At 45.5% G+C, this 16663-nt stretch overlaps 1 protein-coding gene across 2 annotated transcripts; it reads right to left on the reverse strand.

Moving 5' to 3' along the window:
* Positions 1-10997: 10997 nt before the first annotated feature.
* LOC308695362 (uncharacterized protein) lies at positions 10998-15508 on the reverse strand. Of its 2 annotated transcripts, XR_014030696.1 has the most exons (3): positions 15161-15500; positions 11858-13252; positions 10998-11231 (listed from the first exon to the last, which is right to left on the reverse strand). XR_014030696.1 is itself a non-coding variant. In XM_081373485.1 (2 exons), the coding sequence occupies exons 1-2, from the start codon at positions 15323-15325 to the stop codon at positions 12113-12115; spliced, it is 1305 nt and encodes a 434-aa protein (XP_081229611.1). In that variant the 5' UTR covers positions 15326-15508; the 3' UTR covers positions 10998-12112. The 2 variants fall into 2 exon arrangements, 1 of the variants encoding a protein (XP_081229611.1); XM_081373485.1 differs by having other exon boundaries at positions 10998-13252; positions 15161-15508.
* Positions 15509-16663: the final 1155 nt, after the last annotated feature.

The following is a 16663-nucleotide window of genomic DNA, read 5'->3' on the forward strand; positions in this document are numbered from 1 at the left end:
TGCCGTGTGGAAGACGAGAACGAGACCGAGACCATACAGGACAGCACAGAGCAATAAAGGTTTAAAGTTTTCTAATAACAAACAATCTCTGCCTGGATTACAGGAGCCGCAGATTAACCCTGTTTCATTCAAATCCTGAATCCAGCGGACAGAACATTCCCAAGATTATGAAAAAAACCTCTAGAGATTCCCATCTAATCCACCCGAGAGAGAGAGAGAGGGGGGGTGGAGAGAGAGAGAGAGAAGGGGGGATAGAGAGAGAGAGAGAGAGAGAGAGAGAAGGGGAGAGAGAGAGAGAGGGGGGATAGAGAGGGGGGGTGGAGAGAGAGAGAGAGAAGGGGGGGTGGAGAGAGAGAGAGAGAAGGGGGGATAGAGAGAGAGAGAGAGAGAAGGGGATAGAGAGAGAGAGAAGGGGGATAGAGAGAGAGAGAGAGAGAGAGAGAGAGAAGGGGAGAGAGAGAGAGAGAGAGAGAGAGGGATAGAGAGGGGGGTGGAGAGAGAGAGAGAGAAGGGGGATAGAGAGAGAGAGAGAGAGAGAAGGGGAGAGAGAGAGAGGGGGGGGATAGAGAGAGAGAGAAGGGGGATAGAGAGAGAGAGAGAGAGAGAGAGAGAAGGGGAGAGGGAGTGGGGGGTGGAGAGAGAGAGAGAGGGGGGGATAGAGAGAGAGAGAGAGAGAGAGGGGGGGGTGGAGAGAGAGAGGGGGGGGATGGAGAGAGAGAGAGAGAAGGGGGGATAGAGAGAGAGAGAGAGAGAGAGAGAGAGAGAGAGAGAAGGGGAGAGAGAGAGAGAGGGGGGATAGAGAGGGGGGTGGAGAGAGAGAGAGAGAGAAGGGGGGATAGAGAGAGAGAGAGAGAGAGAGAGAGAGAGATAGAGAAGGGGATAGAGAGAGAGGGGGGGATAGAGAGAGAGAGAAGGGGGATAGAGAGAGAGAGAGAGAGAGAGAGAGAGAGAAGGGGAGAGGGAGGGGGGTGGAGAGAGAGAGAGACAGAGGGGGGGATAGAGAGAGAGAGAGAGAAGGGGAGAGAGAGGGGGGGGGTGGAGCGAGAGAGAGAGGGGGGGATGGAGAGAGAGAGAGAGAGAGAGAGAGAGAGAGAGAGAGAGAGAGAGAGAGAGAGAGAGAGAGAAAAATGGGAAGAATGACCCTAACCCGTCACACACTTCACCTACGTCACACCTGTCATACAAGTAAGTAAGTAAACTTTATTTATATAGCACCTATCACAGATAAAATCACAAAGTGCTTTACATGTAGCAAGTTAACATTTCTAACAATTAAGAAGCATCATACAAAACATAAACATAATAGCTCAGTCAACTAAAGCTTGTCTGAATAGAAGTGTCCTCTGCTGTTTTTTAAAGGAATCAACCGAATCGGTCACACGCAGCGACACTGGCAGGGCATTCCACAGTTTGGGAGCAACTGCTTGAAAGGAGCGGTCTCCCCGAGATTTAAGGCGGGTTGGGTTTAGGGGACAATCAGGAGATTTTGACCATTGCAGTGCGGAAGGAAGAGTAAGGGGTCAACATGTCTGTGATATATTGGGGGGTCTGTCCATGAAGTGGACCAATTCTAACCCTTGCTGGAAGCCAGTGGAGAGTAAATAAAATCTTCTGTTGGTTCCTGGTAATAGCCTGGCTGCTGCGTTTTGCACCAATTGGAGACGGCTCAGAGAAACTTTGTTAAAACAAGTAAAAAGAGAATTACAATAATCTAACCGTGAAGAAATAAAAGCATGAATGATCATCTCCATGGTAGCTTTGGGCAGAATTGTTCTCAGTTCAGAGATATTCCTCAAATGATAAAAACAGTTTCTGACTAACTGTCTAGAATGACCATCCAGAGACATCGACTGGTCGAACTAAACACCAAGGTTTCCCAACTGGACGGATGAGTCCAAGGAACAGAGGTGTTGTTTATTTAGGGGTAGTGTTTGTTCTGGAGCAATGATCAAAGTTTCAGTCTTTTTGGTATTTGTTTACACACGTCACACACTTCACCTACGTCACACCCGCCACACACTTCACACCCGTCACACACTTCACCTACGTCACACACTTCACCTACGTCACACACTTCACCTACGTCACACACTTCACCTACATCACACCCGTCACACACTTCACTATGTCACACATCACACACTTCACACCCATCACACACTTCACACCCGTAACACACGTCACACACTTCACCTACATCACACCCGTCACACACTTCACTATGTCACACATCACACACTTCACACCCATCACACACTTCACACCCATCACACACTTCACACCCGTAACACACGTCACAAACTTCACCTACCTCACACACGTCACACCCGTCACACACTTCACCTACGTCACACACTTCACACCCGTCACACACTTCACACCCGTCACACACTTCACCTACGTCACCTACGTCACACCAGTCACACACTTCACCTACGTCACACACTTCACACCCGTCACACACTTCACCTACGTCACACACTTCACACCCGTCACACACTTCACAAACTTCACACACTTCACACCCGTCACACACTTCACACCCGTCACACACTTCACACACTTCACACCCGTCAATCACTTCACACCCGTCACACACTTCACACCCGTGACCCGACACACACTTCACACCCGTCACACACTTCACACCCGTCACACACGTCACACAATTCACACCCGTCACACACTTCACACCCGTCACACACGTCACACAATTCACACCCGTCACACACTTCACCTACGTCACACACTTCACACTCGTCACACACTTCACACCCGTCACACACTTCACCTACGTCACACACTTCACACCCGTCACACACGTCACACTCTTCACACCCGTCACACACTTCACCTACGTCACACACTTCACACACTTCACACACGTCACACACTTCACCTACGTCACACACTTCACACACTTCACACACGTCACACACTTCACCTACGTCACACACTTCACACCCGTCACACACTTCACCTACGTCACACACGTCACACTCTTCACACCCGTCACACACTTCACCTACGTCACACACTTCACACCCGTCACACACTTCACACCCGTCACACACTTCACCAACGTCACACCCATCACACACTTCACACCCGTCACACACTTCACCTATGTCACACACGTCACACCCGTCACACACTTCACCTACGTCACACGTCACACACTTCACCTACGTCACACACTTCACACCCGTCACACTCTTCACACCCGTCACACACTTCACCTACGTCACACACTTCACCTACGTCACACCTGTCACACACGTCACACTCTTCACACACGTCACACTCTTCACACCCGTCACACACTTCACCTACGTCACACCTGTCACACACGTCACACTCTTCACACCCGTCACACACTTCACCTACGTCACACCTGTCACACACGTCACACTCTTCACACACGTCACACTCTTCACACCCGTCACACACTTCACCTACGTCACACCCGTCACACTCTTCACACCCGTCACACACTTCACCTACCTCACACACTTCACACACGTCACACACTTCACCTACGTCACACACTTCACACCCGTCACACACTTCACCTACGTCACACACGTCACACTCTTCACACCCTTCACCTACGTCACACACGTCACACTCTTCACACCCGTCACACACTTCACCTACGTCACACACTTCACACCCGTCACACACTTCACACCCGTCACACACTTCACCAACGTCACACACTTCACCAACGTCACACCCATCACACACTTCACACCCGTCACACACTTCACCTACGTCACACACTTCACACCCGTCACACACTTCACCTACGTCACGTCACACACTTCACACCCGTCACACACTTCACCTACGTCACACACTTCACACCCGTCACACACTTCACACCCGTCACACACTTCACCTACGTCACACACTTCACACCCGTCACAGACTTCACCTACATCACACACGTCACACACTTCACCTACGTCACACGCGTCACACCCGTCACACCCGTCACACTCTTCACACCCGTCACACACTTCACCTACGTCACACACTTCACACCCGTCACACACTTCACACCCGTCACACACTTCACCAACGTCACACCCATCACACACTTCACCTACGTCACACACTTCACACCCGTTACACACTTCACCTACATCACACGTCACACACTTCACCTACGTCACACACTTCACACCCGTCACACTCTTCACCTACGTCACACCTGTCACACACGTCACACTCTTCACACACGTCACACTCTTCACACCCGTCACACTCTTCACACCGTCACACTCTTCACCTACGTCACACACTTCACACCCGTCACAGACTTCACCTACGTCACACACGTCACACACTTCACCTACGTCACACACTTCACACCCGTCACACACTTCACCTACGTCACACCCGTCACACACTTCACCTACGTCACACACGTCACACACTTCACCTACGTCACACACTTCACCTACGTCACACACTTCACACCCGTCACACACTTCACCTACGTCACACCTGTCACACCCGTCACACTCTTCACACCCGTCACTCTTCACACCCGTCACACCCTTCACACACTTCACCTACGTCACACCCGTCACACCGTCACACACGTCACATCTGTCACACCCGTCACACCCGTCACACGCTTCAACGAGAGTTCGTTAAACTTGTTAAATCATCTAAATCGACAACATGTATGTTAGACCCTATATCGACTAAGCTACTGCAAGAGATGCTTCCAAAGGTCATAGATCCTCTTAATATCATTAATTCGTCTTTGTCTCTAGGATACGTACCAAAAACTTTTAAGCTGGCTATGATTAAACCGCTTGTTAAAAAAACGCAACTTGATCCTACAGAATTAGTCAATTCCAGCCTTTTCTGTCAAAGATACTAGAAAAGGCGGTATCCTCACAACTGTGTTCCTTTTCAGAAAGAAATGATATCTGTGAGGATTTCCAGTCAGGATTTAGACCGTACCATAGTACCGAGACTGCTCTCATTAGAGTCACAAATGATTTGCTCTTATCATCCGATCGTGGTTGTGTCTCTCTATTAGTGTTACTCGATCTTAGCGCTGCATTTGACACTATCGACCACAACATTCTTTTAAATAGACTCAAATATTATGTTGGCATTAGTGGAATTGCACTAGCATGGTTTAAATCACACTAATCTGACCGTTATCAGTTTGTAGCAGTAAATGATGAGATGTCTCATCGATCACAAGTTCAGTATGGTGTACCACAAGACTCTGTTCACTCTGTACATGCTACCCTCACACACACACACACACACACTCCAGATCTGATGAAGGACCTGCGCCTGAACATGACGACAGCACAGTCCTGAAGTGTCACTAGTCTCTCCCCTGTGAAGGCATCCTTCCCTCCCTTTCCCTCTCTACAGATAAAGCGTTGTCGGGATAATTCCGGTTCGCGTGGCTACGTGGAAGTGATACAAATTCTGTATTATTAATTTTAAGGCCAGACAAGTAGTATGTTGAGGGTTGGTTTGTAGGGAAGGACTACACGTCTGCGCACACATATTCAAACACACACACCTATAGACTGAACTCGTAATACGCATGTGTGCCATCAGCGTTCTCACAGGTTTGCGTTTTTAAAGCTTGTGTAGAGATCGGAAACTATTTCATGGTTTCCGTTCTCGAGCCCCAAACACTGTCGTGTGAGTGAGCGGCCGGAGCGCGTTAAGGGTTTCTGTGAGAGCGGTGTGTGTTAGCGGCCCCTAAGTTAATAACTAATCTTTACAACGGAAGTGAATCAATCAAAACTAACTTTATCTGGACAATAACTTTATTCTAGATCTGCTGTAAAGCCTAAACAATCTCTGTTACTGTAATCTCCTGTTATCACTGTAAAGCTGCTGTGAAACATCTATATTGTTAAAAGCGCTGTATAAATGAAGATGACTTGACCCTTCATACACGTCACACGCGTCACATGCTTCACACACACGTCACACGCATCTCACGCTTTACACACTTCACACATTTCACACACACTTTACACTCTTCACACACGTATAAACACTGTAACTCAAACACAGCTCTTACCTTCATACGTGATTAACACTAAACTCCTCATGCTACTGAGCCGCTGTGGATCTCCTCTATTCTGGACACACTTCATCTGGATCTGCCACATTTAACCTCATGAGTTCGTACAGGAGAAACGTCCACTCCACGATGGTTATGGCCACGTTGAAGACCACCATGATTATCACTGCCGGATGAGGCATGCTGGTCTTCCAACACTGGTCTGTGTGTGTTCCTGCGATGTGCCATTCTGCTATAATCCACTGATGGCCTTTGAAAACATCGTCATAATCATCTCTAGAACTAATCCAAGAGTTTATCTAACAAGCCTTCAGCACAGATCCCATAATGCCCTGCTCCTGGAGTCTCCATAAACTCACCTGATCTGTCATGACTCCTCCCACAACCTAATCTGCCATGACTCCTCCCACAACCTGATCTGTCATGACTCCTCCCACAACCTGATCTGCCATGACTCCTCCCACAACCTGATCAGTCATGACTCCTCCCACAAGCTGATCAGTCATCTGAAGATCTGCCTACTGTAAACAGCAATACTGAGGCCTTTAATGGTGTTTTGAGGAGGTTTTGGGCTTCAGGTGAACTTTACATGTCACTATGAGTCAAGTGCGAGAAAAAAGACTTTACAGAACTACAACAAGAATCATAGTTGATTCCTCAGACTGGAGGATTGATGGCCTGTCAAAGCAAGTTTAGAAATGAGTGAGTCTAGAAATGGCCTCAACAAACTAAAACTTGGACTACAATCCGTAATGAAATCAGGACAGATCTGGACACAATTTGCAAAAGTTAGATCTCAATTTCAGACGAGACAGAATATCTGGAGGGCCAGTCGAGACGGCATTAAAGAGTCTGGGAGAGGAGAGGTGTCTGAAGCCCAAGAAGAAGCCAGAGAACTCTCAGTGAAAAAAGACAGAGAAAATATCCAAAATCCACCAAAACGAGGCGAATGCTCAGAGTTAGGCTCATGAGCCACTACACAGCCTTTAGCCACGTTAGTATTTAGATTAAGTAATCACACATCTATTGTATCAATCTCTTCATTTACATTATTGATTCTCTTCAAAAAAAAAAAAAAAAAATCCTTCAGAAACGTTTTGTTAGGATTATAACCCAATCAAATGCATATTCTTCATCTGCTTCTTTATTTCAGAAACGTACCATTTATGATATTAATATTTCTCAAATATGTGTTTTCATTTGTAAGATATATTCAAGTGAAGGTAACAGCATAAAGATGTATTTTAAAGTAAATTCACGGGTTCACTGCCACGTTAACAGATTTTCATCTTCCTCAATGTCTCACTTGTTGAGGTCAATATTCGATACGATTTAGGGGTAATTAATTAAGGAATGGTTTATAGCAAAAAACATTTCTTCTTTAATATTTTAGACAAGTAAACTATAATATTTTATTGCTGCCTTGCAGTTGTGTTTTGTTGTTTATGCATTTTATGTACGTTATAAGGTTTGTTTTTTGAGAACATTATTTGGGGTTTTTTGATAAATGTTGCAATTAACTTGATGCAGTCATATACTTTTATATATTAGTTATTGTAATTTAGCACTTTAATTTCATAAATATTTCCTTTTTTTCAGATGGAAGCTTTAAATAATGTCTTTTGGGTTTTGGACTTTCTTGTTTTTATTGTATATATTTTATATTTGTGCAAATAAACTAAACTATAAACTCACCAACTCATTAGAAGAGACTCCGAGGGGCCGTTTACACCAAACCGTTTTCATCTAAAACTGTGGCGTTTTTTAGCGTTTTGGTCGTTCATTTACAAGACAACCGTGTTTGGGGGCCTGAAAACACAACCTTTTGAAAATGGGTTTCAAAGCTATAGTTTTTTAAAACGATTCGTTATTGTCTCCATGCAAATGACTAAACCAGTGATGTCATGCGTGTTCAGTCTATAGGCGTGTTTACAGTGACACCGCCACCTACTGGCCTGGCAGCAGAATACAGCGATTATAATCGTGTGATGGGGTCGTTTTGACAGCACTGTCATCAGTTCACGGAAAATGCAAATAATAAATGTTTCCGTTTTGAGCAGATTGTTGTCGTGCCCTTCGATGTCTCCCTCATCAAACACATCAGCTCATCAGAAGAGACTCGAAGGCTGCGAACTCATCAACATGTGTAGTGACGTATGAAACCATAGTGGACGTTATCCAGCAAGAGAACACCCATAATGCACTGGGACGCTGGCAACACTAGAGAACACCCATAATGCACAGGGACGCTGGCAACACTAGAGAACACCCATAATGCACTGGGACGCTGGCAACACTAGAGAACACCCATAATGCACTGGGACGCTGGCAACACTAGAGAACACCCATAATGCACAGGGACGCTGGCAACACTAGAGAACACCCATAATGCACAGGGACGCTGGCAACACTAGAGAACACCCATAATGCACAGGGACGCTGGCAACACTAGAGAACACCCATAATGCACTGGGACGCTGGCAACACTAGAGAACACCCATAATGCACTGGGACGCTGGCAACACTAGAGAACACCCATAATGCACTGGGACGCTGGCAACACTAGAGAACACCCATAATGCACAGGGACGCTGGCAACACTAGAGAACACCCATAATGCACTGGGACGCTGGCAACACTAGAGAACACCCATAATGCACTGGGACGCTGGCAACACTAGAGAACACCCATAATGCACAGGGACGCTGGCAACACTAGAGAACACCCATAATGCACTGGGACGCTGGCAACACTAGAGAACACCCATAATGCACTGGGACGCTGGCAACACTAGAGAACACCCATAATGCACTGGGACGCTGGCAACACTAGAGAACACCCATAATGCACAGGGACGCTGGCAACACTAGAGAACACCCATAATGCACTGGGACGCTGGCAACACTAGAGAACACCCATAATGCACAGGGACGCTGGCAACACTAGAGAACACCCATAATGCACTGGGACGCTGGCAACACTAGAGAACACCCATAATGCACTGGGACGCTGGCAACACTAGAGAACACCCATAAGCAAATAAATGCATTCATGTTTTATCAGATCATCAGTTATTTTTCATCATTTTAATGAGTTATACAGAATACTAAAATGGCTTTATGTCTTTCAGGATTTGCTGTAATAATGTGACTCCATCCCTTCTAACATTCTGAGTATCACACAGAACATGAAGAGAAAACAATAGAATATCTTCCTCCAATCATGATGTAGCGCTGAAGGGTTAGTAATGATAATTAATATCAGCACAGGAAGTGAATCAATCAAACTAACTTTATCTGGACAATAACTTTACTCTAGATCTGCTGTAAAGCCTGAACACTCTCTGTTACTGTAATCTCCTGTTATCTCTGTAAAGCTGCTGGGAAACTCTATACTGGTAAAGCGCTGTATAAATGAAGGAGACTCGACTAATGCACATATTCAGCATCGGCTGATAGTTCGAGAAGCTGATGAGTGTTTTATACAGTATCTGAACATTGATCAGTGAATCAGTGTCTACGATCGTGATCTCGAGAGAGTTCAACAGACACACGGCACCATTTTCTAAAGGATAATAAATGTCCAGCGTAAAGAGTACAACAATAATCAATCTATGCAAACTAAAGATTATATGAGGAAGGGAAGTAGAAACATGAGACGGTTTTGCTCTCACCTGTAAATGAACATGAATTCTCCACAGCTGCCAAACGCTGCTTTTTGCTACAGAACGAACTGGACCAGAACAGTGAGACAGAAGCCGTTAAACCGGAGGAAGGAGAGCGGAGGTCTACATGATGAAGATGAAGATGAAGATGATGATCACGCGTCCTCATCCTCAGCCTCTTTGAAGAAGACCTCGGACATCAGCAGCGTCCAGAACACGATGGACAGGGACATGTTGGCCACGACCATGAAGATCAGGAGCGGGTGGAGCATGATGGGAACCTTCTCTCAGATAAACACGCTCCTGAAGGACAGAGAGAGTTCAACACTGCGCTCCTAACCCTAACCCTCTATCCTGAATGACCCTTGACCCTAATACCTCTCTCTCTACATCTCCAGTCGACAGGTGTAATCCTCAGATTAATATAAGCCCTCTCAGAGACAGACGGTGGTTATGACGAGGATCCTTCACGCATAATCATGTTAACAAACAAGTGTTCATTTCTTCAGTGAGCTCATCGTTTCTGCCTTAGATTATTACATTGTTGAAGTCGAGTCTCCTTCATTTAGGGTTAGGGTTAGTCAAGGGTTAAAGGGTTAGGGTTAGTCAAGGGTTAGGGTTAGTCAAGGGTTAAAGGGTTAGGGTTAGTCAAGTCAGGTGACCTTCATTTATACAGCGCTTTAACAATATAGAGTTTCACAGCAGCTTTACAGAGATAACAGGAGATTACAGTAACAGAGAGTGTTTAGGCTTTACAGCAGATCTAGAATAAAGTTATTGTCCAGATGAAGTTAGTTTGATTGATTCACTTCCGTTGTAAAGATCATTAATTATTAACTTAGGGGCCGCTAACACACACCGCTCTCACAGAAAACAGAAACTTTTAATGTGTTCTGGCCGTTCATTCACACACATCAGTGTTTGAGCTCGAGAACACACACTCTGAAACAGGATCCAAGTGCAAGAGCTGAATCATTTTGAGAGAAAAAATAAAAATAAATAATAAATAATCTCTGCGCAAACTTCAAAGACGCGAATAATTAACTTTAATACATTTCTTGCTAACTGATTTTTATATGTACGTTTCTGAAATGCATAACTTAGTCGCCTCTGATGACAGATCTGTAAACTGGTGGACTCTGCTTCTGTAAAGCTGCTGAGAACGCTGTGTTGTGAAGAGCGTTATACAAACAAATGTAAAGTGAATTGAACAAAAGACCATTCATCATCATCATAATAACAACGCAGACATTTCTCAAAAAGTAACTGAATGAATTTATATTCGTAAGTTCATGACACACATCAACATCACACAGAACATCATAATCATTTACATCGTTTTCATGTTTCTTGATTTGAAGAATCTTTAGTGAATGATTATTAAAACTACAGTTGTCAATAAGTACAGACTTCGACACTGAAATGTTGAGATTGCGCTGCTTTAGCGGAACTGTAAACCCCTCTGATTGGCCGATGTGTTCATGCGCTCTACAGATGTGTCTGTGATTGGCTACACAGCGGCACAATTCTAGACTTTCTGAACCGTTTGGTCCCGAAGTCTACACTTTTAGACAACACCAATTAAAACACATCCAGATCCATTTAAGACAGTCTTTTTGAAGAACATTTCTTTTCTTTCACACTCGAGTCACATGATCGGGTCACATGATCGGGTCACATGATCAGCTCACTGTTGTGTGTTTCCCAAAGCCACTATAGAGTTCAGAGGAACTTGTCGCTGTAGTTTGGGAAACGCAGTCGTGCATATGGGAACCGAACTCTTCATCCGGCCCGATCTCTGCGGATCCTTCCTCTTCACTAATAACTTCGCTTACACACACACAGACACACACACACACACACACACACACACACAGACACACACACAGACACACACACACACACACACACACACACACACACACAGACACACACACACACACAGACACACACACGAGCGTTTGAGATCACAGGGCCGGTCCACTGACAGACTCTCAACACTCTCTAACGCTCCTGTGCGCTGATCATCGTAGCCAATCACAGACATATCTGATGAGCGCGTGAACACAACGGCCAATCAGAGGGGTTTAAGATTCTGTTCAACAGCGTCACACTTTTTAAAATTTCAGAACTGACTTGATACCAAACTCTATCTCAGCTGCTGATTATTAGTGGAAGTATGAAGTCAAGTGTAGAGAATTAACTAGCAACATCCTCCACTGACTAACACTAACACAGCACTGCCGATTCCCAGCGGACCGTCTGTCGGAGGAGTGGCGTAATCCGGAGATCGTCCGCTAGAACTGGCCGTCACATGTCCGTCAGATCAGAAGTGCGTCTCTCGAGTGTGAAAGCCTCCGCTCCTCCTCCTAGCAGTCAAGCGTCCTCTGCTGGTTCTCCTGCTGCAGGAAGTACTCGCAGAACAGCTCGCGCACTTCCTGTGCGTCGGGGTCATCGCTGGCGGGAGACACCTCGTCCGCGGGCTGTGGGCTCTCCTCGCTGCGCACCGCCTCCTCCCAGCGCGGGTCGAACGCGTCCCCGTGGAGCTCGCACACGTTGTGCAGGACGCAGCACGCCTCGATCATCGTGGGCACCACGTCCATGCGGCAATCGTTACGCTTCAGCAGGCACTGCCAGCGCGCGCGGAGCCGCAGGAACGCTAGGTCCACCACAGCCCGCGCGCGCTCGAGCCGCCGGTTAAACGCGCGCTGCCCCGCCGTGAGCTCGAGCGACTCCGGGTGGCTCTTCATCAGCCAGCGCTTCAGCGGGAACCCGGCGTCGCCTAGCATCAGATGCCCTAGCGGGCGGCCCATGAAGTCTAGCGGCGGGAGAAACCCGCGCTCACAGCCGCGCGCCCACAGCGTGGAGTTCTGCAGGATCTCCGAGTGTTCGGTGCTGCCCGGGAACCCTGCGCACACGTCCCAGAACTGGCCCAGAGCGTTGACGGCGCCCTGCGTGACGACCGATAGCCACCCGCGGCTGTTCCAGTAGTGCTGCGTGTCGCTGGAAGGGGCGATGATGGGCACGTGGAGGCTCCCGACCGCGCCGACGCACCGCGGGAAACCCCAGCGCGTAGCGAACAGCCGAGCCGCGTCCTCCAGCTCCTGCTCGCTGGGCGAGCGTAGGTACAGCGGGCGTAGCATTAGCACGATGGCGTGGCACACGTCGCGCACGCACTTGCACACGGTGGAGCGGCCCACGCCGAACAGGCTGCTAATAGTGCGGTACTCCACGTTAGACGCCAGACGCCACAGCGCTACGGCTACGCGCTTCTCCAGCGGCAGCGCCGGGCGCAGGCGCGTGTCCTGGCGGGTTAGCCGCGGCTTCAGTTTCCCACACAGCAGGAAGAACGTCTCTTTCGTCATGCGGAACTTCTCCAGCCAATCGGACGGCTGGAACTCCCTCATCACCACACGCTCCCACCAATCCGTGCTCTCGATGTTGCTCCACACGCGCGTGGGCCGCGCCGGCAGCTCCGCGACGGGCCGCGACGTCTGAGCGATCAGCATCTGCGAGAGGAGAACACGGGTTAGAACACGAGAGCTAAAGCTGCGCTAGCACAGCGTCATTACTCAGGGTTAGTGTTCGCGTTTCTTCCTCTGTCGAACACAAAAGAAGATTCACAGTATTCCAGCATCGGGGTGTGTGATTCGTCTGCGATGATATCATAACTGTTGATTTAACGATGAGTGATCTGACATTATTGAGTATATCCCTCACACACACAGAGACTGTGATGTAGTCCTGTAGATTAGACTAGTGCGCATTCAGCTTTTACTGCGTTATTTAGTGTAATTTATCTAATTTAATATAGTTAATAAATACCACACGAAGGGTGCAGTTTTTCTCCAGATATCAGCATGATAACAAATCTGATATTGATTTAAACAAATTTAATAAACAAGTTAATATTAAGTGACTTAGATTTTAGACACCATATTGCCTGTTTATTCGCTATATTTGGCCAATGGAAATAATTGAAAACAAAGACACACACGCCGGTGTTTCATTACTGAACGAACCAGCTGATTCTCACTGACGCACTGCCACCTACTGGCGGCTTTAAAGTATCTTTACTGTTTTAAATCATTTCAAATATCAATATTCAAAGTTTTATGTTTAAAACATCAAAACATTATTTCTGCATGTGTAACTGCAGATTATTTATCACTTCTGACCTGCAAAGATGAATTTTGTTGATACTTATTTAAGTTTGATTGGTAACAGCCCTATTGAGTATTATTATTATAAGTGAATTTGATTAAATGTATGAAATTGACACAAAAGATGATGCATGCATATAATTGGGTTTTAAAAATGGATTTATAAAGGTAAAAATGCCCATAAAAGGTAAAAATCAATTGAACCGTATTGAAAGAATAATTCCTAACCCTAATCAGTCCTAAACATGCCGAAGTACCAGCACAATAACACACTCATTATCCTCTAATTATCAGTATCAATAAAAATCCTAGAAAATATGGAGATATAATTGTTCTGTCCGTATCTCACGGCCCTAGGGTTAGGGTTAGGGTTAGGGTTAGGGTTTGTCCAGAAGCGGATGACGACGGCAGGACTCCAGGGTTCGGGTGAGCCTTTCATAACCATATTCACAGCGACACTCATAAATATCCTACAGAATCTGTGCTTTTAATACAATCATAAAACCGTGCAATCTTTGTTACGAGACTTTCATTGTGTTGCCGAGTTTTATTTTTTATAAGATTTCCTCAGGTTTGTGCTTTATTTCTCTGAACCACTAACAGCGTTCTCTTCAGATATCAACCTCACGTTCTAGAAAAATACTTATTTAGATTTATGTATTTAATGTAATTAAATGTATATTTTATATTATGTTCATGAACTTAAACCTTGATAACTTTTTTTTTCCTTCAAAAATAATCTTCTTTAAAATGAGACCAAACTTCAGATGTTTATGATGTTAAATATTAAAAAGTTTTTGAAATATCAAAAATCCAGTTTAGGGTTATTCTATAATTTCAGATCAGCAAAAAGTTTCAGTGATTTAACACAGTTTGACTGATGACGGATGTTTCATTTTGACATAAATATTTAATAAATATATTGCAAATCATAACAGTGTACCCAACATAGTTCCTGGTCAATTAAATAAATACTCCTTGACAACAGGTTATTGTACATAAAGTATTGGGGGGGGGGGGGAATTAAAGACACTGTTAGTGAAAATACCATCATATGATGCTGTTGTTTAACACCATTTTTAGGGCTGTTTATGACAGACATAAGCAAAGTAATTCACTATAGAGAACTCCCTCTAGGTGGCGCTGTGGTGAGTTATTCACTGAAGATATGATAATAACAACTCATCATGATCATCCCTAACATTAATAACTGCAGATATGATGATGATAATAATGATAATAATAACAACTCACCATGATCATCCTCTTGTGTCTTTGGTGGAAATACTGTCTGCGCGCGACCCGCCGCTGAACCTCGTGCCTGCGCTCCGCGTTCGCGCTGGTGACGTCACGCCGCCGCTTCATCAGCACGTAACTGAGCGCCAACATGAGCGCGCGCAACGCCTCGTCATCGGCCATGTTCGCGCCTTTATTCTCCTCAGAAGAGCAAACTCCACTGATATACTCGACGATCCGTCCAGTTACTCCACGCACATAGTGTTAATCCACCGTTACTAGACCGGACTCTGCAAAACACACACACTCCTCGCGCTGCTTCCGCTGCTGCTGCTGTGTGACGTCATTCGACAGCGGTTCTTGTTCTTCTTCTACTCGTTTTTTGGCGGTTTGCGCACATTCCGCACTTTAGCGCCACCTACTGTGAGCTCGATCCCGACACTCCGACCTCTGACCCGTGAATACATCTCTCTCTCTCTCTCTCTCTCTCTCTCTCTCTCTCTCTCTCTCTCTCTCTCTCTCTCTCACACACTCATAAGGATGTAGTGTAACGACGCCCAGCTCCAGGAATACATTTATATTTTGTTGGTAGTACCATTTTGCAACAATTATTATTTAATTATTAGTTAACACTAAGTTTTCAACCCTTCGAAAATAATAATAATAATCGTTGTTACACTCGGCTCGAGGTCATGGTGCAAAGGACCCTAGGTTGATTTTACTCCGAACCATCCCTTTAATATACATTTTAAATCCTTTCAACAAAAAAACAGGATTTAAAAGAAAAACTGGTTTGTTGGTGGTGTATTTACATCAGATTTGCCAAATAAATTAAATGTATCACAAAGCAAGCTTTGTTTTTTTTGTGGGGTCAAAATCAAAGTATCCAAAAATAATGTCTTTAGTCAAGTCAAGTCATCTTCATTTATATAGCGCTTTTAACAATGTAGATTGTTTCAAAGCAGCTTTACAGAGATAAACGTATAATTTATGGTAACAGAGATTGTTTTGGCTTTATAGCGGTTCTTTAATAAAGTTATTTTCCATCTAAAGTTAGTTTTGATTGATTTGGTTCCGTCGCAATGATCATTTGTTATTAAATTAGGGGCCGCTAAGACGACACCATTCTCTCTACACAGACTTTAAACGCGAACCTGTGAGAAACGCTGATGGCGGTCACATGCGCATTTAGAATGGGTTCTATAGTTACGTGCGTTTGAATATATGTGCGCAGGTTTCTAATTCCCTACAAGCCAAGCCTAAACAAAGTACTGGGGTTTCCTTATAATTTTTGATACAGAATTTTATTTTATTTGATCAGTTCGGGGTAGATACGCGAATTGAGTTTCCCGACAACGCCTTATCTGTAGAGTGGTAGTGGGATCCTCCATAGGGAGAGACTAGTTGGCACTTCAGCACTGCGTTGTCATCGGTCCAGGCGAAGGTCCTTCATCAGATCTGGATACGGCCTGGATCCGGCAGGCTGCAGGAAAAACCTCGGGATAAACACAGACACTAAAA

Source organism: Scardinius erythrophthalmus, assembly GCF_964197995.2.
Source record: "Scardinius erythrophthalmus genome assembly, chromosome: 9".
Lineage (NCBI taxonomy): Eukaryota > Metazoa > Chordata > Actinopteri > Cypriniformes > Leuciscidae > Scardinius > Scardinius erythrophthalmus.

Bases quoted from the DNA above. Each gene is read 5' to 3' on its own strand.
- LOC308695362 (XM_081373485.1), bottom strand. From the start codon at position 15,325: ATGGCCGATGACGAGGCGTTGCGCGCGCTCATGTTGGCGCTCAGTTAC. The intron at 13,253-15,160 runs GTGAGTTGTTAT...CTCCTCTCGCAG, and splicing joins GACACAAGAGGATGATCATG to ATGCTGATCGCTCAGACGTC.